Here is a 22,597-nt window from a genome sequence, read left to right on the forward strand (position 1 = left end):
TTAAAAAGTGTCTCTATATAACAAGTACTTAGATCATTTCAGAGGCAGGGCAAGTTATGAAGGCAAACTTAATAGCTTACAGTAAAATCCAGATGAAAAGATTATATAAATATGACATTTTATGCAAATAATATAAGATAGATCTTTTTGATGAAAATTTCAGGAAGTAGCAACATTGCAAAGTGTCCTTTTGCACTAGGTGTGCAGGTTATTTACTCATGTTTGATTTTATCTAAATATAATTGGCATTCCTGTCAAATGATTGTATTATATATCGTGCATCAATATTGATTGTTCTCCTAACGTGCATTTAGCAGAGTGTGATTTTCATGAATGTGTCACCGCAGGTGTGACTTCTCATCTCTCAGGTGTGCGCTTAGAGGAAGTGGGCGTGGCCTTTCCGGAGGTCTCCCATAGCAACCGCTCGAGCGTGAATGCAGTTGCTCGAGTGGAGACGCCAGAAGCGCACGTGAAATCTCGCCAACACACACTCTCACACACACACACACACACACGCCAGATGAACGTCCGTGAGCCGGGGTGGAGGTTCATTCGCCGCCATGAACGATAAATACCACCGGGCGGCTCGAGACGGGCACCTGCACCTGCTGAGAGACGCGACGCGCAAAGATCTGAACGCGCCGGATGAGGATGGGATGACGCCGACGCTCTGGGCCGCGCACCACGGCAACCTGGACGCGCTCAGACTGCTGGTGGCACGAGGGTCAGTGATGCGTGAATTATTTATGGAGAATGTATATAACTATTCATGCATTTATTTATTTTTAACATCATTTTCAATTTAAAATGTTAATTTCGAGAAAATAATAATAGAGATTTGTTTTGTTTTTGTAATATTCGCTGAGTCAAATTCCAGCAGGCAATTGTTATTGAGACTGTAAGCATTTCCTTTCAGAACTGGACTGTTATCTTGTATAGTAACAGTTTGACTCCAGCAATAAAAAAATCAAAATAAATGCATTGTGCAAAAATACAATATTAATATAGAGCAGTCTGAAAATCATGTGAATATTTCTTTCCTTTACTCACTTTTAATGCCTGGGGTCCCTGAGACCCTCAACAATGCAATATTTTTTAGAGAAGATGTGTTATTCTGTTATGTACTGCTGAATAGTATTGTTTTTTAGCATTTAGTAAACAAGGATTTGTAAAGAGAATAAAAAATTCAGTAACGCTTTATTTTAAGGTGACGTAGTTGCACGTTACTACATGTACTTCATGTTAATTCATTTTACTCAGTACTTATTTGAGTCAGTTTAAAATAAAGTGTAACCAAAAGTTCTTTGTGGAACTTGATAATAGCATCAGTCTGTTAAGCCCTTTATATCTATGATTCTACTTGAAGAAGGTAGTTTATACATTTTTAAAATAATTAATATGATATACAGCCCTCTCAGGTCTAGTTATGTTTTGGCTCATACGGTTTCATTAACAGGATGGCTGTTCTGTGTTCTCCTGTATCGGATCACATCTGCACCGAGATCATTTAGTCCTAAACCCAGACGCTCTCACTGATGGATATCTGCATTGTTTTATTTGCATATTTACTGCTCTGGGCTAATTAAAATAAAGGTCACCAGGAGAATAATGCATCTCTCTTGAATTATGCTTTTGTCTTTTGTCTTGTCTTACTACTGTTTAAAAGTAGGCCTATATTATATAATAAATAATGAACTCTGCATGCATGAGTTGCAGATAAAGGCTTACTGTAATTAGTTATGGACATCTGCAGCGTTCGGCAGTCTTACTGATATTTTTAAAGGAATAGTTCACAAAATAATGCTGTTAATCTGATTTTTACATATGGAACAGGCTGCACCAACACATCATGACGGAAAGTGAATAATAACATTATGTTCAATTTTCTGTGAACTGTTCTTTAGGAGGAACTTGCTTTAGGAGAAAGCTGTAACATTGCATTGTTTCTCAAGTCATTAGGTAATTAGATCTAAATAACCTGGCTCTTATCTCAAGACAAGGTTAATAATGGAAGCTAAATGTTCTGCTCTGTGAACACCCTCACTGTTCTCTAATTAGTGTTCTCCATCAGATCTGTTACTGAAACACATTCAGAGGAAGAGACCAATGCAGTTTGAGTCAGCATTTAGAGTTCATGATTCCCAAAGTGTGTGTGTTTAGGAGAGAGAATCACTTTGTAGTGTAAGCTTTTATTTGGATGTGATGAGTATAGGCCCAGATGTTTTTGCATTTTCTGTGCTGATTTTGAGGTGATATTAATGGAATACCGTGGAATGCATCAAAAAAACGCATTTCTGAATGAAACAGGATATTTAACTAAACAATGAAGGCGAGCCCTAGATTTTATCCATCGGGAGTAGACTGGATTATTAAAAAAAGTGTGCATTAGATGATTAAACAGAGTCAGGTTGTTGGAGAGGAGATCTCATCCATAATGGAAAGTCATTCCATAGCAAGGTTTAACATTTTGAAAAATTATTACAACATTTTTTTTTTTTTTTTTTTATTAGATGCACAGATGAACATTATGCTGAATAAGGCCAAAATGTGTTTAAAAAAATTATTTTGAACAGAGATTTTCTTGATAGCTGAAAAGGCTTTTACTTGAAAAGTACGAGTGGTATTGACAAAAACAGACTGCATCGACCAAGTGAGCATCAGGGCTCCAGCCCTGGTAACGTGCAGGACGTTTTAATGCTTGAGATTTTAAGAGGAGTTCATGGCCTCGTGCACATTCATGGAGAGGACTTTTACACATGGCCAGACAGAGAGAAAGATGTTAATGTTCACAGTTAAAGGTCAACATAATGAATTAGGGCTATTCCTCTGCCACCTTCCTGTTTGTCTGGCTGTTGGCAGTTCTTTAACTTGAATGTCAGGACCATTATGCACCTCAGTCTTTCACGTTTTTGCTTTCTGCATTTCAATCCTGTGACCCCACATGGTCCCATAAAACCTTGCATAGTTTGTGCTGGTCTCTGCTAATGAGTGGTAGCCGTTTGTACTGCAGAAACTCTTGCAGGCATGAGACTTTGAGACTAAAAGAGAAAACGCTGAGCGGTTATATGGGCCTTGGTGAGGGCAGACAGCATATTATATATGCAGCATCATTTCATCTGTATTAACTAAGGTATGTTGGACTTAAGGGAAAACATAGGCCTACATAATTTTGACCCCCTTGGTTAATGTTACACTGACTTACAATTAACTGGGTTTTGCGCCTATACTAAATTGTCAACACTGTGTCTCATGCATGAAACAAGCAGAAAGAAAGTCTGTAAAAGTATGGTTGGTAATGAATACTGCAGATCTCTTTCTGTGATGATGAATGCATTACATGGTGCACAGTTTTTAATGACTTCGAGAGGTGAGTCACAAAGGTAGTTTGCATAATGTGTGTAGGCGTGTGTACATGTGTGTTACAGGGGGTAAGTGGAGCTCAAAGCATCATGTTACTTATTTAGATTAACACCTTGCCACATAACAGAACATGAATGCATGCACTCATGCACCAACATGCACATGTGCACAGACACGTGTATTCACACACTCTATATTTACACTAGTAATCGGCCAATTAATCGACCGAAATTTGATAATTTTGAGATTAGCATTTTCAGCATTGGCCAAGAACCATTTCGGCCAGGAAACTTTTATTAAATTGCATTATTACGCGCCGCGGCTCTGTGGAATACTTGAATCTGATTGGTCAATCGTGCCATCCAGCAGTATGTTTATCCCCCGATAACAATCGGTAAAAACTGATAACATAGGTTCATCCGGGTAACTGAAGTCGGCACTTTATGCTTCCAAGTTACTCGTGGAAGTTTTGCGATTGGTGAGCATATAAAATATTAAAACTCAAATCAATATTTTGTGCACAGTTATATAATTGACATCTGGTATCGCGGACTCGCTCTCTCTTGTTTCATACAAACTCAGCTGTTGCCATTTTGCGATGATTGTCTTGTACATTGTAATTGATTATAAGACAGGTACGATTTTAAAACAAATCAATATCAATATCTTTTATCCCCATAATTATTTATGTGGTGAAATACCATGTAATAAGTTGTATGACTGTATACCGTATCCCTTAAATGTCCTCCTAGTTTGAACTTGCCACAACTGCTCTCTCCACGGAAGAGCTAATAAAATATTTTGATTCAGATCAATATTTCAATCTAATTATTTACTTATGTGGTATGTAGCCGTATAATAAGTGGGATAATGTACATCCAGCCGGTTGTTATCGCAGAATAAACCCCTTTTGGGTGATGCAAGATCATCTGATCCTGATCACCCTGTCGGGTTTATTCTGCGATAACAGCCGGCTGGATGTACATTCTCCCTTACTTAAATATTGGCCATCAGCCACCCTGCTCTTTAGATAATGGTATTGGTATCAGTCACTGACAAAACTATATCCATCAACCACTAATTTTGACCATGTAAACTATGTTAGAATCAGCAGAATAGAATTAGACATAACCAATCCACTATTGCTTTTGTTATTTGGTCCACAGTGGAGATCCAGACAAATGTGATATTTGGGGAAACACTCCCCTTCACCTGGCGGCAGCTAACAGCCATCTGAACTGTCTGTCCTTTCTGGTGTCATTTGGCACCAACGTGTGGTGTTTGGACAATGACTACCACACGCCACTGGACATGGCAGCTTCTAGGGGCCACATGGACTGTGTTCGATATCTGGACTCTATCGCCGCCAAACAGATCACCATCAACCCCAAGCTGGTGAGCAAATTGAAGGACCGTGCCTTCCGTAATGCAGAGAAACGCATTATGAACTGTGAAAAGCTTCAGCGCAAACATCACAAACGCATGGAGAAGCATTTCTTGAGAGAGAGCGCTGCGATGGACACGTCGGATACGATGAGTTACAGCAGTTTCAGCAGCACCTTAAGCCGAAGGATCCCTCAGTTCAACACTCTCGACTCCAACATGACGTACTCACAGGTACTGTGTCCGAACACAAGGGTACAAAGGGGCATCGAACCAGTAACACAAACATAAATCCTTTGCTTAATGGAGTCAACCATTAGGTCAGTATGGAGATGCAAGTTATAAATTCTGTTCCAAAACCTAGTGAGTTGGCATTTTGAAGTGTCATAAGCACACTCCCATTGCAAAACCTGTACCAAAGGGTTGGCACCATAAAGAATATCCTAAAGAGCTTCCTATGTGGTTCATACCCCACACCTTACATTTTCATTTATCTAATATTCTGGGTGGTTTCAGCCAGCAATAATAGCAGGAGTGTCCAATCTTTCTTCCGGAGGGCCACTTTGCTGCAAAGTTGAGCTCCAATCCTAATCAAACACACCTGAACCATCTAATCAAAGGCTTTGAGATCACAATAAAAGTCCAGGTTGGAGAACATTGGCCCTCCGTGAGCAGTATAGGACACCCCTGAAAAGAGCGTAGTATGATACCAATAAGATTAGCCTGACTCATGTTTGTTTGCATTTTTAAATTATCCCAAAGGTGTTCAATGGGGTTCAGGGTAGGTGGTTTTCTTTATTGGCCTTTGTGCAAATGTCACTGATATAAAACTACCGTACATTGCTTTGGATAAATCATCTTATTTCATCTAATCATCAAGTTAGAGTTGCAAAATGCCTTTCAGACGTCAGTGCATGTTGACTAACAATAGTCTTTCAATGGAGTACTAGAGACTTAGTGACGTATGTGAGGCAATGCGGTTACACTATTTTAAGGTGTCATTATTACAGTGTAATTAAATATTTAAGTACTGAGTAATATTAAGCAACTACATGTACTTACTATAGGGTTAGGGTAGGATTTGGTTGAGGGTTAGTTGCATGTAATTATGCATAATTTACTGTTAATACTATGGTAAGTACATGTAACATATGTAAGAAGGAAACTGTCAAATAAAGTGTTACCGGCAATGCTAACAAGTTTGTATACAGGGAGAAGTATAACAGAAAATTACCATGAGAAACTTCTCTTTACAGGCAACGCTTCAGTCCACAACTAGAGGCCGGACCAAGATTCTGCGGCGTCTTGAGAAGAAGAAGCAAGGTGATGGGACGTTCAAGATTTCCGAAGACGGTCGAAGGAGTGTTCGCTCGATCTCTGGTCTTCAGCTGGGCAATGACGTCATGTTCATGAAGCAGGGTACATACGTCAACCCACGCCAGCAGTCCAATCCTCGACTCAACATCCGTAACATGTTTTCTGGTAAACAGGACATAAGGGAAGATGAAGATGAAGATGATGATGAGGTAGACACTGTTTCCCGCGCACTCAGTGATCCGGGTCTATATGATGCTGCATACTCCGAAATAAGTACGGATTCCGGTCGGGATTCTTTGTTCAACCGCCCAGGACTCGGTACCATGGTATTCCGTCGCAATTATGTGACTGATGGGCTGTTTCGAATGGGCCGGAATGAGGGTAGCGTGGTGGGGAGTGAACCAGTGGGACGAGCCCCGAACGTCCGCTTACGAGGGAGATTGCCCCTACGGTCACCCAGTCTCGATGAAGTCAGCATAGGCAGCTCATTGAGCCTTCAAGAGAGGAATTTGCAGGTACAAACAAAAATCAGCAGGTACTATATGGATGCCACTTGTTCTACCACCTGAGCTAGACTTTTACTATTGACTGTCTTGTACTTGCACTACATCATGGATGGGCAGCTCCGGTCTTGGAGGTCCACTATCCTGCAGTGTTTAGCTCCATCCCAAATCTAACCGAGAGACTGTGTTTGATTTGCGAAATAGCTAAACTCTGCAGGACAGTGGCTCTCCAGAACCGGGTCTCCAAAAACCATGCTCATATGTGCTTTCTGAACATTTAATTTCAGTGCCAAGGGCATTAATAGGGAGTTGGTTACAACTTCCACTCTTATAGGAAGCTTTTACGTTAAATGTTGGAACATGACTGCAGGGATTTACTCCCGATCAGACGCAGTCTGGCACTGGATGTTTGTAACATAACTCAGTCTGCATTTCCTACTCATCCCAAATGTGTTCAGAGGGGTTCTGGGCAGGTGATATGTAAAGGCCATTCAGATTCTTCCATACTATAAAATAATTTCTTTATTGACCTGTAAATGGTGTTCATGCTGGAACAGAAAAGGGCCCTATTTTAGTATAGTTGCTGATGGAGATTGCATGCCTGCATGCTTGACTTTATGCTTTTCTTATTAAGCTAAAATATGCAAACCTGTTAAGTAAAAGTGGGTGTCCAGAGACTTTGATAGTTATAATGATAGTTCTCATGTTGGCGGTGTCCTGTAGGATTTGCCATGGGAGGAAGGAGACCTCGGTTTGGAGGAGGAGGATGACGAGCTACAGCCATCATCGGCTCCTTTGGAAGTTTTCCTGGCATCTCAGGGACTGAGTGACTTCTTGTCCATCTTCAATCGAGAGCAGATGGACCTGGAGGCGTTGCTGTTGTGCTCTGAGCAGGACCTCATTAGCATCCACATCCCACTCGGACCCCGCAAAAAACTATTGGATGCGTGCAACAGACGCAACAATGCTATCAACAGAGCTGACGGCATGCAAGACACTATGCTGTAAAAGAGTGTGTGTGTGTGTGTGTCTGTTATTGACTCTGTTCCAAAACCTAGTGTACTCCCTTGCTTCCTGCATAGGCGGCTGCTTTTTAAGGCAGCATCCTAGCTAAACTGTATCCTAACTGGCAGCAACTTAACACAGTACACAAATAGTGCTTCTCACACAAAGTGCATGGGAGACTTGACTCCCAGCTGATACATGATACAGACAGGAAAGGTAAATCAATTTTAATTAGAGTATTTTCATCAGTACTTTATAACCAGCATTTCTCTCATCTTGTCCACCATTTTGGATGTATTATTTCTCTGAGCTCGTTGCATTCTAGGATTTCTTTCTCTGCAAAGGATACACGCGATGCTGTCTGAGAATCTGGCCAAAGCAATGTATTTTAGGAGGCAGTATAATAATGCTAAGATAATTACAACGCCTACTTTTTTGAACCACTTCTCGCCAGGAGCTAGTATGATGTCTCAATTGATCCTGTTCATGAAATGTGCATCCCCAGTCTTAAAGGGATGGTTCAGAGTAAAATCAACCTAGGGTCCTTTGCACCATGACCTCGAGCGAAACACCCCCCCCCCCCCCCAGAAGCCTTTTTTCCCTTGGTCGAACATTATTAAAGTTAGAGCTTATTTAGAAATATCAGCCGGATGTGCTTAGTGCAGGCGCTAATGGATCCAAGGTTGTATCTGGTAAATTACCCCACTAATAATGCCCAGAATGGTACCAAACTTCTACAGTAGTACAAATAGTTTCTGTACTCATAAAACGAGGCATTGTAAAGTTTGTAAGTACATCAGGAGTTTATTTAAATAACACTAGCCTGACAGCTCATGCTACCGCTAACCCGGACGTCGAGGTCACTTCCGTGATTTGGGAAAAGCACGTAAAAGTCCTGGCAGAAAGCGATGCATAAGGATGTAGTGTAACGACGCCCAGTTCCAGGAGTGCACTAATATTTTGTTGGTAGTACCAGTTTGCAACAATTATTAGTTAACACTAAGTTGTCAACACTTCAGAAAAAAAATAATTTGTCGTTACACTAAATCCTTATGCATCGCTTTCTGCCAGTGCTTTTCCCAAACCACGGAAGTGACCTCGACGTCCGGGTTAGCGGTAGCATGAGCCGTTAGGCAAGTGTTATTTAAATAAACTCCTGATGTACTTACAAACTTTCCAATGCCTCGTTTTATGAGTACAGAACCTATTTGTACTACTGTAGAAGTTTGGTACCATTCTGGGCATTATTAGTGGGGTAATTTACGAGATACAACCTTGGATCCATTAGCGCCTGTACTAAGTCATTCGGCTGATATCTCTAAATAAGCTCTAACTTTAAAAATGTTCAACCAAGGGAAAAAGGCTTCTGGGGGGTGTTTGGCTCGAGGTCATGGACCCTAGGTTGATTTTACTCTGAACCATCCCTTTAAGGTGCATTTTACATAATTTCACAGGCATCTTGTGTTCATATTATTCCAAATAAAAAATGTGTTTGGCTTAGTATTTCTAAGCAAAATACATTAACTTGCTCTTCCTCTGAAATTACTTTGTTTTTCTGCTAGCATCTCTGCAGGCTATTGAATAATATTAATATAGCCAAACCCTACTTATGCACTGTTTTAGTCAACTTGTTCTGACTACATTCTGTTATTCAATGCGCTCTCTAAAACCTGTTCAGTCACTACCAGAAGGATCGAATCAATTTCCATTTTTCTCTTCTAATTACAAATCCTGTTTCATTTTGAAATGTGTGACATTACGGAAGTATAATGGGTTGCACAATGCAATTCACTTATTTAAAATGCTTCTTATACCTGCATTTGGAACTGAGCCATTGTGCGTGTGCGTGTGCGTGTGTGTGTGTGTGTGCATGAGTGAGTGAAACAACTGCCTCCCTGTGGCTGGGAGGAAAACTACAGGTCTTCTATGTGGTCTCATGCACATCACTTTCTATCCAGCACTGCTTCCCGCTCACAAAGAGGTTGAAGTCTACATGCGGTTATAAATACCCTTTTAGTTTTGTGGTATAATTTGCATAAACTCTTACCAGCTTGAGGTTCATCAAAGACACTGTGGTTCCTGATTCACTCTGATTCGTCATGCATACGGATACTGTATTTTAAGACTAAGGTAAATTAGAGTAATATGCAGTAATAATTAGCATTTTCAACTCAAGTCAGACCTTGCCACATGACAACCCAGCTTAAATATGACAATGTTAACACAGATTTGCTAGTGATGGAGCAAAAAATCCATATATCGGGGCTTTAGTTTCCCACATTTTCCCAGATTATGTTAAATTGTTTTTTTTATTATTAATTAAATTTTGAGTCAGATGTGTCCAAACTTGACTTGTATATGCAAACATTATATAATTTTTGCACTTTGGAACTGAATTCATATGCATTCAATGTTTTTTATATTTGGGATTATGTTTATAATTGTGCATACATACTGTACGTGGAGCTTTGGACAGCATCGATGTCCAGCCAAAACACATTGCAGTTTGACTCATGGGAAATTTTCTGTATGTTGGCAATTTACAGCATTCTGAGGATGATAATGATTGCATACTACACTGACTGACTCCAGCTGAGAGACGGTTGGAGTTTGGGTGTGTGTGAAATATCTTCCTTGGTCATGTGATGTTTGTACAGTTTCATTGATGTACTGTACGGTTCTGTGTTTGCTATTGATCGACCGCAGTCAAAGCTTCTGGCTCAGTGGGTGACATGTTTGTTCTGGATACTGTGTTGCTCTGCTATCTGCTCATTTATGGGTGTGTGTGCAGCAGGTTTGAGAGACCGACATACTGAAAGCTGATATAACTCTCGTTACTTTATCTTTCTATACTAACACACTCCATTTCCATCTGTACATACACACGTATAGCTACACACTGCTGTCCCGACTCACATTTATGGTAGTATGTTCAATGCTTGTCTGGATGCAAATGTATGTTTTACTCGCTTTTACATGTTAACTCGTTCACGAAACACGAGCAGAACAAATTTCTGTGTTAATGTTTTCTAAACCCATTCTTGTGTAAGTGGTCACATTATTTTGTGTTGCAAATTGTAAATGAAAAATGTTTAATATAAAAATTTCTGTGCAAGTAATTTATAAAACATTTAAAAAAGCAACCTCTATCTTTGCAAAATAAGAGGATGAGGGATTTAAAGCAAGACATTCATTTGTTTTGCATTATGTTTCATGATTGTTTTGTTTTTGCTTGGACTCTTTCCTCTCATCTTTTGAAGTCTTGCATTTTTTATGATACTGGAAATATAATTGTCTTTTAGTATTTCATGATTGTCCCTGACTATGCCAGGTCATATTTCAGCCTATAAAATCAAAAGAAATATGAACCAGACTACTTTTCAGGGAAGCCAAATGCCAATATTTTCAGTGACAAATTGTGGATAGTTGTGTTACAATGTGAATTAAAAAAACTTGTCATTATTACCATTGTGAACTGACCTGTGTTTGAGTCATTTGATGTTTGTTTGTATTTTAACATTGTTTGCGTTCAGTGTACTGTATAGAATCGCTCACATCCTTCCTGCTTTTCTTTATTTATTTATTTCTTTTTTTGCTCTGACCCTCTATTATTTTGCTTCAACCTTTCTTTTGTCTTCTGCCAAGTAAAGTAAAAGAGAGAGAGGAGGGAGAACAAGGTTTGTAAATACGTGAGTGAGTCCACAGATAAGAGAGCCAGTTTATTCTATAGCTGTGTTATCTGTGTGTTCAGGACACAACGTCCCCTATAATACCAGAAATTTTTGTCTTTGTGGGAACATTTTTAGTCCCTATGAGGAAAACAGCTTATAAACCAAACTAAATAATGTTTTTTGAAAATGTAAAAATGCATAGGAATCTGTGATGGGTAGGTTTAGGGGATATAATATATACAGTTTGTACAGTATAAAAATGATTATGTCCTATAAAACATGGAAACCTAACGTGTGTGTATATATACAGTAGCCTACATACAGTCCCTGGTATTCCCTACTTTATGTCCCCACAAGGAAAGAATAGGCCTACCAGTAAATTTAGACTTTATATGTACTTTTTTATATATATATCCTCTTGAGGGAAACAGATTATAAATCATACAGAATTACAGAATAAAAATGTAGAAATGCATAAAGTGGTCTGTGATGGGTAGGGTTGTGTGTATATGTGTGTGTGTGTGCGCGCGCAGTGCTTTAGTGTGTTCTTGTTTTCTTGCAGCCCTTTTGAGGACACTCCTGCCAAAGGCATCGCCGTGGGAACGAGAGAGAGAGAGAGCGAGAGAGAGAGAGAGAGAGCGAGAGAGAGAGAGAGAGAGAGAGAGAGGGTCTGTTTCTAGCGCAGTCAGCAGTAAAGTCCCTCACTACCTTGTTTCGCGGACGGGACGGGACGGGACGGGACGGTAAGCGGGTACGCGAGCCATGCGTCTCTGAGTCTGAGCACTAGCGCGATCATGAAGAACATTCCCGAGAAGAGGAGCGAGAGCGGCGGCCTGCGCGGCCCCGCGGCCCGGGATGATGAGTGCGCGGACGCGGAGCGCGAGACGCTGATGATGGAGCTCGCGCGGCTCGTGCAGGAGAGTGTGCGCGCGAGCAGCTGGTGGGAGAGGAGGGGGGTCGACTGCACCATCCTCACCGCAGCCTTCATCAGTTTACCTGCAGGTAATGATACACACAACCAACCTATGAGAGACACTTCTGGATCTGGATCTCGTGAAACTAACAAACTAACGTTATTTTGAAGTGCATTGTGTCATTCCCCATTTAAATGCTCGTTGCTGTGATGCAACAAAATCGAATGACTGTGATGTGTGGGGGGAAATGATATATTGTTTAAATAGTAAAGTAGTAACCTATTTGTATTGTTTGTTTGGCGATATTAATTTATAATTATTTAGTGAGAAATAAGAATGATTTATGTGAATAAAAATGTCACAATGCAATGATTTTTTGGGTACAATTTGTTTGTCATAACCTAATGATCATGTCATTTTTTACAGTGTAAAAATAAGCAAAATATAATTGATTTATTATTTGATTATTTGATTGCAAGATATTTATTTGTTTATGTATTACAAATATAATTTTATTCTTTTTATTCTTTTTGTTTGGTAAATGTTTTTTATGTCATTCACCCATTAAAGTGTGTGTTTTATATTGTGGGTGTATCATAACATTTAACTGTGTGTATAAAAAGCCTGTTTGAGAGTACGAAGGTGTGTAATGTTATTAATAGGGAGTGTTTTGGATAATGTGCAATTGAAATGAATTGTTTAGTCTGCAGTCTCGGGGTGTGACAGTGTGTCAGATGGTTATTGGGTTATCTTCGCTTTAGAAATGACACAGAAACTCAGCAGAAGTTTAAAATGCTTCAGTTTTGTGCCAAAGGTTCATTCACTTTGGATCCATAAAGCTTTATAACCTTTCAGACATTGGCTCCTGTGGGGTCGTTGTCATGGCGACCGGTTGGGTTTGTGTCCTCCTCTCCCATAGGGAAGATCCAGTTTCCTCCACAGTGACTCGTCTTTCAGGGAGAAACCGATGGCACTGCTCCTGTCAAACTGCTTCATTATGAGATAAAAAGATGAAACTGAATCATTTCACGATCCTTTGATATTCAGCAGCGTTTTGTTTTTTTCTTGTTTTTTTTCTCCAGGGCGTCTGAACAAAACGATCTGGATGGAGATAATAATTGACATAACAAACAAAGCAAAACAAAAATTAAATATGACACAAACAATATTTTAACGAGGCCTAAAAAAAATGTAACACTTTCCAATAAGCTCTCGTTTGTTAATGCATTAGCTAAGATCAATATATTTCTCACAGCATTTGTTAATTTACATTTACATTCATGCATTTGGCAGACGCTTTTATCCAAAGCGACTTACATTGCATTTCAAGGTACACATTTACATTCTTATCATATGCTTTCCCTGGGAATCAAACCCATGACCTTGGCATTGCAAGCGCCAGCTACTGTTTGAGCTACAGGAAAGATGGAAATGAAAATGTAAATGTAAATGTAAAGACCCCGCAGAAACCCTCAGAAGTGTCCTTCTTGTTTCTCTGGCCTTTAAGTATAGGCCTACTCAAAAAGGCCTCTGGTCAATAACAGGCCTGATATTTTATTGATGCCAAATGATTCATTTAGTTCAATGAAGTCGATTCTAAGTTTAAGGAGAGTCTGTTTTTATTGAGTTCATATTTTTGGCAAGAAATGTGAAAATTGATTTCTACAAACTTTATCATACCAAACTCAAGATATTATATAGCTATGAATTTTGTAATTGTATTATTTTTTATAGATTTAGGGAGTTGATTTGACTGATTGCTTGCTTGATTGATTATGTTAAATGGAATATCTGGAATTTTTGGAATTTATTTAGTTTTAAAGGCCTATTCATACCAAGACTTTCATAGGAAAAACGTGAAGCAATGCATCTCTATGAACTTCTGTTCATCTTTGATACTGTTAGTTAATAAAAGTTGGTTTGTTCATGTTAGTTCAAAGTGCATCAACTATTGTAAACAGAAACTAAAATTAGTGAATGTTGAAATTACCTCAAAACTATAGCATTTAGTAATCATGTTAATGATTAAACTATCATGTTATTGATGATAAACTAGTAAATGGATCATTACATGTTAATATCAATATGCACTTAAAAAAAAAAAATGCTGGGTTGTTTCAACCCATGTTTGGGTCAAATATGAACAAACCCAATCCATATTTGACCCACACATTGAAACAACCCAGCATTTTTTAGAGTGTAAATGGATCGCTATTGTAAAGTGTTGCCAAAAACGTGCTAATATCCATGTTTATTATACATAATAGTTGCTTGTTGATGAATAGCATTGATATGCATTTAACCTATAAATGGCTCATGATTTCTGTGTCATAGCTGTGATTATGAAGCATACGAAGTCATATCTTTGGCATGAGTCGACTCCGCTGATACTGCTCTTGTGTTCGCAGGGTTCCTGTTGTTGGGTTCGTCTCAGATGATGTATTTCCTGTTGGGTTTGCTGATGATGGGAGTTGCTCACGCTGTCATCACTGTTAAAGGGACACACCTGGCCAGTCACGGGGCGCTCAGCGAGTCTCCGGCCTGGGCTCGCTTCTGGGCCGTCTTCTTCATCGAGGTGAGATCCAATACACACCATAGATTCAGTTCAGTTCCCATTTATCTGTCTAGCGCTTTACATCGTTTCAAAGCAGCTTGTGGCAATGTGGAGTCGACATTACAACTTAGAGTGATCTGTTATCAGAGGTGACTAAGTTATGTAATGTAACAATAAGTTAGCTAAAAATATATTAATTTAAACAATGTAATAATTTAAGGCAGAAACAATGAGCTCGTTGAAGTAATAAATACTGATGATTATGACATTTTTACATTGAGTTTGCTGGAGAAATGAAATCAATCAACATACAGTATATCCTTGCACAGCACCATGATACGGTATATTATCTGAAATTTACCATTTAATATTAGCACTGAATCATGATACTCCCACAGTACTTTTTCATTTCCATTGGTGTTCAGAATGTTCTAGTGAAGCTCATTCTCTGCAAACATGAAAACTGCATAAGAATGGAAAGAATTTAACTGATTAATTCTTCATGAGATTAACAGGATTTAGATTCATTTACAGTTTTCATCCCCTCAAGAATGTAAAAGAGTCACAATGCTGATCATGGTAACAGACTGTACACACACACACACTGTGGCCCAAAAGTCGAAGACAGCTAGTGAAAATGATACATTTTATTTATTTTTTCTTTTGAGTGAAATCAATATTTATTATTATTATTAATAAATATATATAATATTATATATATATATATATTATTATTATATAATTATTTGATTTAATAATTTATTTAAATATAAACCATAAATATTAAATTAAAGATGTTTAATTAGCTTATATATTATTACAATATATAATATAAAATGTAAATAATTTTATGAAATTATGAAATTAAAATGCAGCCTAAACAACTAAAGTAACTGTACAATTCACAAAAAGGAATAAATAATGTCAAACTAGTTTAAAATAAAGATAAAATTGTAGATAATATGCCAAAATAAATACTCAATTTAAAATGTAATAATGTAAATTATTTATTTTATTCAGTACTGGGGATCGTTCATTTACTCACCCTCAACTTGGTCCAAACCCTGTATGAATTTCTTTCTGAACAATTTAATGATAAAAATCCAGCATGACTGGAGATGTTCCAGAGAGCTTCAGTCTGATCAGTGGCACTCATCTACATGTGATAAGTCTCCTAGAAATGGTGCGCAGTGTTTCTTTTGAAATGCTTCTAAATGTGAGATTTGGTGTCTCAGGTGTGCGGCTCGTTCTCGGCGCGGGCTGGGGTTCAGGCTCATGTGAAGATGCATCACGCTCACACTAACGTGATCGGCCTGGGAGACTCCAGCACATGGAAAATGCCTTTCCTTCCTCGATCCGTCTACCTGTTCATCGCTCCGCTGGCCGTCCCCATCATCACACCTGTCGTCGCCGTCGGTGAGTGGTCTCAGCTTTTCCATCAGTTGTGACGAGGAGAGATCAATCTTTTGTGCTCCTAAATGATGTCTGACTTTTCATTTTGTGGAGAACTTCTCCTTTAAACATCAGAAATGTTCTGACTGGCAGTGATTTTGTTGTATTTTTACTCTCAGTGAGGGCAAAAAAATTCTTTTTAGTTTAGTTTAGTTTAGTTTATTGTTTAGCACATGTTTAGTATAAGTACAAAACTATGCAAGGAGGGAACGAAGCCACTGTAGGCTTGTACAGAGTTCCACTCCTGCTCATCTCAACTCATGAAACATGCAGACTAAACACTCAAAAAAAAAAAAAAGCAAGAGCATAAGCAAAAAAAACAAAAAAAAACAAAAAAAAACAAAAAAACAATTCAATAACATAAAAGATGATCATTCTAGATAAAAATGCAAAAAGAGCTCAGAATAAATAAATTTTTTGCTATTCACTCTCAGAATAAAGGTACAAAAGCTGTCACTGGGCCGGTATCCTTTCAAAAGGCACACCTTAGTGCCTAAAGAGAGCATATCAGTAACACAAAGGAACCTATTGGTACCAAAAGTGCACATATGTGACCCTGGAACACAAAACCAGTCACATGGGGAAACAAATTTAAATTGAGATGTATACATCATCTGAAAGCTGAATAAATAAGCTTTCCATTGATGTGTGGTTTGTTAGGATAGGACAATATTTGGTCGAGATACAACTATTGAACATCTGGAATCTGAGGGTGCAAAAAAAATCGAAACATTGAGAAAATCTCCTTTAAAGTTCTACATTTATGTTGGCGATTGTGCTGCATTCACTCACAGAAATACATGTTTTTATATATTTATGGTAGGAAATTTATTAAATATCTTCATGGAACATGATCTTTACTTAATATCCTAATGATTTTTGGCATAAAAGAACAATCGATAATTTTGACCCATACAATGTAGTGTTGGCTATTGCCACAGATATACCCGTGCGACTCGAGACTGGTTTTGTGGTCCAGGGTCACATATTAGTACCTAAACGGTACATATTGGAAGCTTTTGGAAGGGTTTACCCCATTGACAGCTTTTGTACCTTTATTCTGAGAGTGTAGGACAACTCTGAGCTGCTTTACATTTACAAACGTCTCCATTTAGGCATCTATGAGTGAGTGCATGTGTTTGTGTTTCAGGTCAGCTGAAGGGTCAGTCTCCGCTGCAGATCATGCGCACCGTGGTGTGTGTGTGTGGGGGGGTTTTCTCTCAGTATTACCTGCTCAGGTGTGTGTCGGGGCTGTCGTGCAGCTCTGCTCTGCTGGTCATGCTTCTGTGTAGAGCCATGTTCTCCCTGCCGTACATACACGTCAACATATTTCAGGTGAGATTTACGTGCAGAAAACTAACGCTAACGTAAAGTGTTAAACCTCGACCTGCGTGATTGCTCAAATGCAGGAGTGCTGTTACTTTTTTAACGATCTGACTTATAGTTTTATATGACTGGCAATAAAACAGCCCTATAGCAACACCCTAACAACCACCCACAGCATCCCAGCATCATGACTCTAAACAGATTATCTTCTTTGCATGCTATAGTTGTTTTTGCATGATCAGAAAATATCAGTTAAATAATTCATTACTTATATATAAAAATAGAATATAATAGAATATAGAATATAAATATAAAAATAGAATTGCTTTTCATGTTTAGAAAATATAAATTAAATTATACCACTTATTAATTTTTATAATTAATTACCTTCAGAAAATATAAAAATATTTTGCATGCTATAGTTGTTTATGCATGCTCAGAAAATATAAATGATATATTTGCATGCTATAGTTGTTTACGCATGCTCAGAAAATATAAATTCAATTATTTACACCACTTACACTAATTGTCTTCAGAAAATATAAAAAATATAGTAGGTTTTGCATGCTATAGTTGTTTATGCATGCTCATCAGAAAATATAAATTACATTATTTACGCTACTTATCTTCAGAAAAATATAAAGAAAATGGTTGTTTTTGCATGCACAGAAAATATAAATTAAATGATATATTTTACAATAATTGTCTTCAGAAAATATTAAAAATATAGTTGTTTTTTGCATGCTATAGTTGTCTGTGCATGCTCAGAAAATATAAATAAAATGTATACTACTTATCTTCAGAAAATATATTGTCACCACTCATTTTTAGAAAAGATATATTGTTTATGCATACTAGTGGTACAGAAATTACACACTGCATGCTTAAGTTGTGTATCTAATCTAGTATGGTTGTGATGGTGAGTTGTAACCAGCGTCACATGACCCACTAACAGCAGAAAGTCTCTCTCAGTACAGTAGCACTCCAGCACTACATTACTCTGTCGTCTCTCTCTCTCATAAGAGCAATCTATTCAGCTAAAGTCTGCATCTGTCCATCCCTCTCTTTGTGTGTCTCTCCATCCTTTCCCCCGAGACCCGCTCAATGCAGCTTTGTTCTCCTCTCCTGCATGCTTGCACGGTTCACAGGGTTCATTTGTACATTCACGCTTGATTTTCCCAGGCAGAGCAAAGGGAGAATGTACTTCTGTGTTACGCTGATCCGCTGAGGTATTTTTTAAAGTGCTGCCGTCAGATCTGAGACCTCGATGTGTGTGAGATCGTTGTTGCTAATTTGTAGTGGTGCAGCATGCTGTGTTACAGTGTGTGTGTGTGTGTGTGTGTGTGTGTGTGTGTGTGTGTGTGTGTGTGTGTGTGTGTGTGTGTGTGTGTAAATGCCTTCGTGTGCTATTGTCTTGTGTTCTGGTGTCTGTTTTGTCTAGTTTGGGCCCCTGTGGCGTCAGTGGCGTCAGTGGCCCCTTCAAACATCACACACACACTAAAGCTAAACACTGAATCGCTAAAAGGGTTGTGTTATTGTTATAATGTTGTAGTTGCAGTTTTCCATGACCTCATTAAAGTGTAACTCTCGCCAAAATTGAACCTAGCCTCTTTTTGTTAATCTACCCGAGTCAAACTTTCATGTAAAAGCATAATTAGGATGGAAACGCCACTTTTAAGATTAACCGTATTTTCGTTTTAGGTCAAAATGCCTTTTAAATGGGAGTGCTATAGGGGCACTACAGTGTTAGCATCAAAATCACTATGTTTAAAACACTAAGAAGGCTCGACACAACATGAAACTGTGCTGGAAGTGTCACCAGGGGCTCTACACATGAACTCCAGCATTGACTACATTGTTTGTGTACACAGAGTTTACTAAAAAGAAAGGTTTTGTACGACTCGCTTTATCAGTTAGTGTTTCCGATGTCAGTCAAAAGTAGTCGATCTCCGAATGCAACGTAATGAACTGACTCCATATGAGGAAATGTCATGAACTTGTAATTTCAATGAAAAGCATGATAACTTAGGCAAAAAATTATCAGTGAATTTATATGGAAACAAGCTTTAGGAGCTTTCCATCTTTACTCTCCTCATGTTACGTTGCATTCGGAGATCGACTACTTTTGACTGACAAAATTCCAGCCACCGGAAACACTACCTGATAAAGTAAGTCGTACAAAACCTTTCTTTTTAGTAAACTCTGTGAACAGTTTCATGTTGTGTCGAGCCTTCTTAGTGTTTTAAACATAGTGATTTTGATGCTATCACTGTAGTGCCCCTATAGCACTCCCATTCAAAGGGCATTTTGACCTAAAATGAAAATACGGTCAATCTTAAAAGTGGCGTTTCCATCCTAATTATGCTTTTACATGAAAGTTTGACTCGGGTAGATTAACAAAAAGAGGCTATAGGTTCAGTTTTGGCGAGAGTTACCCTTTAAGTTGCTCTCCGTGTCTCTACTTTTGCAGCACATCGGACTGCCAATGTTTTCAGCCACTAGCCGTCCCAAGCGGATCTACCAGATGACCCACGGTGTCCTGAACCTTCCCCGAAACCCAGTGCTGGACTGGACCTTTGGCCATTCCCTCATCAGCTGCCACGTCGAGCATCACCTCTTCCCATTCCTGTCCGACAACATGTGCCTGAAGGTGTGTGTTCACACTGACACAAACACACACACACACATGCATAATTTTAAATTAAAATTTTAATTTTAAATTAAAATTAATTTTAATTTAAATTAAATTAAATTAATTTTAATTTTATTTTATTAAATTAAAATAATTTAATAAATTAAATTATTTTAATTATTGCTTATATTATTGAATTATTTCAGTATTGTATTGTTGCTGTTTTTATTTTATGCTGCATTTTAATTTAATAAAATAAGATGTAATTATTCATATATTACTATAATTAAAATAATTAAATGATATATTTTCTTTTAATGCAATATTTTAATTAGATTCAATTATTAAGTTAAATTAAGATGCAGCATAAACAAATACAGTAACAATTCAATTCACAAAAAGGAATAAATTAATAATGTAACAGTAATCAAACAATATTAATTAAAAAGGAAAAACTAATGGATATGAATACGCCAAATACATATATATAATAAGTAAACAATTTAATGTACTGATTTATTTAATAATTTAATTTAATATTGACATTAAAATAAAATGCGGCACAAAGTAACAATACAATTCACAAAAAGGAATAATTTCATTCATAATTTAGATAACATAACATATATAACATTAACATGTTAATAACATATATATATATATATATAGTGTTAACTATTTACTTTCAAGTAAAATTTAAAATTAAAATGCAGCATAAACAAATAAAGAAAACATTTTCCAAAACGGATTAAATAAATAAATTAGTAAGTATAATTACTCAAAGGAGACACACAGAAACAAGACAAACAAGTTACAAAGAAAAAACTAATGAATAAGGATAATCTGGTAAATAAATATGATGATAAACAAACGGTAATCATGAATGTGTGTGTGTGTGTGTGTGTGTGTGTGTGTGTGTGTGTGTGTGTGTGTGTGTGTGTGTGTGTGCGTGCGTGCGTGCGTGCGTGCGTGCGTGCGTGCGTGCGTGTGTGTGTGTGTGTGTGTGTGTGTGTGTGTGTGTGTGTGTGTGTGTGTGTGTGTGTGTGTTCTGCCTCAGGTGAAGCCCATCGTGTCTCAGTTCCTGAAGGAGAAGAAGCTGCCGTATCAGGAGGACGGTTACGTGTCCCGTCTGCGTCTGTTCTTCCACAAGTATCAGGAGCTGATGGTGTTCGCTCCACCCATCACTGATCTCGTGGGAGTGCAGTGACCGAGGGACACGAGGAAGACTGGATGAAGAGGAGGAGGAAAGAGAACACGGACACTGACATGATGGACAAGCGTCATGCGTTTCCAAATGCTTCCAAATCATATCCACATTTAACTGGTGCATGAAGGCATTAGAGCTGAAGTCAACCAATCACAACCCATCTTACTTCCATAATGTGGCATTTTTATTAACTATTCAAGAAGAAGAAAAATTAGGATGAGACTTGAATGCAGAAATGGAAAGTAATTTTAGATATGCATCAAACAGCATTATGAAGACAAACGTGTGTAGGTTTAGAATAATGCACTGATGAATCATGAAAACATCAGGAATGTGCAATAAGGAAGAACAATGGGATCGGTTTTGATTCCATGTTGATGTCACTCGCAGCATCGTTTAAAAAGGATGCTTTAGTATAAACATATTAAGAAAGCAGGATTTCCCTTAAGACAACGCTTCGCTTAATGACATTACTGAATGTAACGATCATTGCATTATGCACTGACGTGAGATCAGTGATAATACTGTCTCTCAGCACACACGACCTTTGACCCCAACAGCTCTCAGCACACACGACCTCTGACCCCAACAGCTCTCAGCTTCAACATACAGCTCCATTAACACTTAAATGATGGATAAAACTTTACCCTCTCTACACAGAGCACACAAATAAGCCGTGACTCTGTTCGTCACACACAGAGGAAACAACTGATTCTAATAGAGTTTGCAATGCATTATGCATTATATATTAAATCATGTGATGCTGCTTTTAAAATTTTGGGCAAACGAAGGTATATTTAGCTAATTTGCTAACAACAATCCTATAATCTGAGTACAATATTAACAAAGCCCACAGTAGAGTTGAGGACATGTAGCTGTATTAAATATGTGGCATTAAAATGATCTAAACACATAATCATATGCACAGTATTACAGTAGTAATTATGCACTGATTTTTTTTTGGGGGGGGGGTGTTTATGATTGAGTAATTTTAACCAAAATCATTCACTTTTGACATGCTTGTAGTGAATGCACATGAATGTAAGTGTGTATGCTGATACTGAGATGTGCGTGTGAGAGGATGTTAAAATGAACATTTGAGATTCGCTGCACTGATTTTACTGACCAAATAAACTGAAGTGAACGTTCGACTGTTTCCGTGTGAGACTTCAAAACACTCGAAATGAAGCACACAACTCACACTGATGACTTTCATGGTGCTTTCATTGTGTGTCCCCTTTTAACATGCATTGTATACACAAATAGAACAAAG

The 22,597-nt window shown here is 38.1% G+C and overlaps 2 protein-coding genes across 2 annotated transcripts; both read left to right on the forward strand.

Moving 5' to 3' along the window:
• Positions 1-560: 560 nt before the first annotated feature.
• ush1gb (Usher syndrome 1Gb (autosomal recessive)) lies at positions 561-8,011 on the forward strand (the record flags this gene model as incomplete). Its single annotated transcript, XM_084435245.1, has 4 exons — positions 561-724; positions 4,527-4,977; positions 6,000-6,575; positions 7,287-8,011. 4 exons carry the CDS (start codon positions 561-563, stop codon positions 7,569-7,571), a joined length of 1,476 nt encoding a protein of 491 aa, XP_084291371.1. The 3' UTR covers positions 7,572-8,011.
• Positions 8,012-11,879: 3,868 nt separating this feature from the next.
• On the forward strand, positions 11,880-22,472 carry fads6 (fatty acid desaturase 6). Its single transcript, XM_084433623.1, has 6 exons — positions 11,880-12,241; positions 14,562-14,728; positions 15,943-16,123; positions 17,310-17,494; positions 19,956-20,135; positions 21,175-22,472. Exons 1-6 carry the CDS (start codon positions 12,034-12,036, stop codon positions 21,322-21,324), a joined length of 1,071 nt encoding a protein of 356 aa, XP_084289749.1. The 5' UTR covers positions 11,880-12,033; the 3' UTR covers positions 21,325-22,472.
• The last annotated feature ends 125 nt before the right edge of the window (positions 22,473-22,597 follow it).

The sequence above is a fragment of the Rutilus rutilus genome (genome assembly GCF_951802725.1).
Source record: "Rutilus rutilus genome assembly, chromosome: 16".
In the NCBI taxonomy this organism is placed as follows: domain Eukaryota; kingdom Metazoa; phylum Chordata; class Actinopteri; order Cypriniformes; family Leuciscidae; genus Rutilus; species Rutilus rutilus.

What these genes read in the sequence shown, in the direction of transcription:
- fads6 (XM_084433623.1), top strand. Translation starts at nt 12,034, where the DNA reads ATGAAGAACATTCCCGAGAAGAGGAGCGAGAGCGGCGGCCTGCGCGGC. An exon ending in CACACCTGTCGTCGCCGTCG is followed by an intron (nt 16,124 to 17,309) that starts GTGAGTGGTCTC and finishes TTTGTGTTTCAG; the next exon opens with GTCAGCTGAAGGGTCAGTCT. An exon ending in TACACGTCAACATATTTCAG is followed by an intron (nt 17,495 to 19,955) that starts GTGAGATTTACG and finishes CTACTTTTGCAG; the next exon opens with CACATCGGACTGCCAATGTT.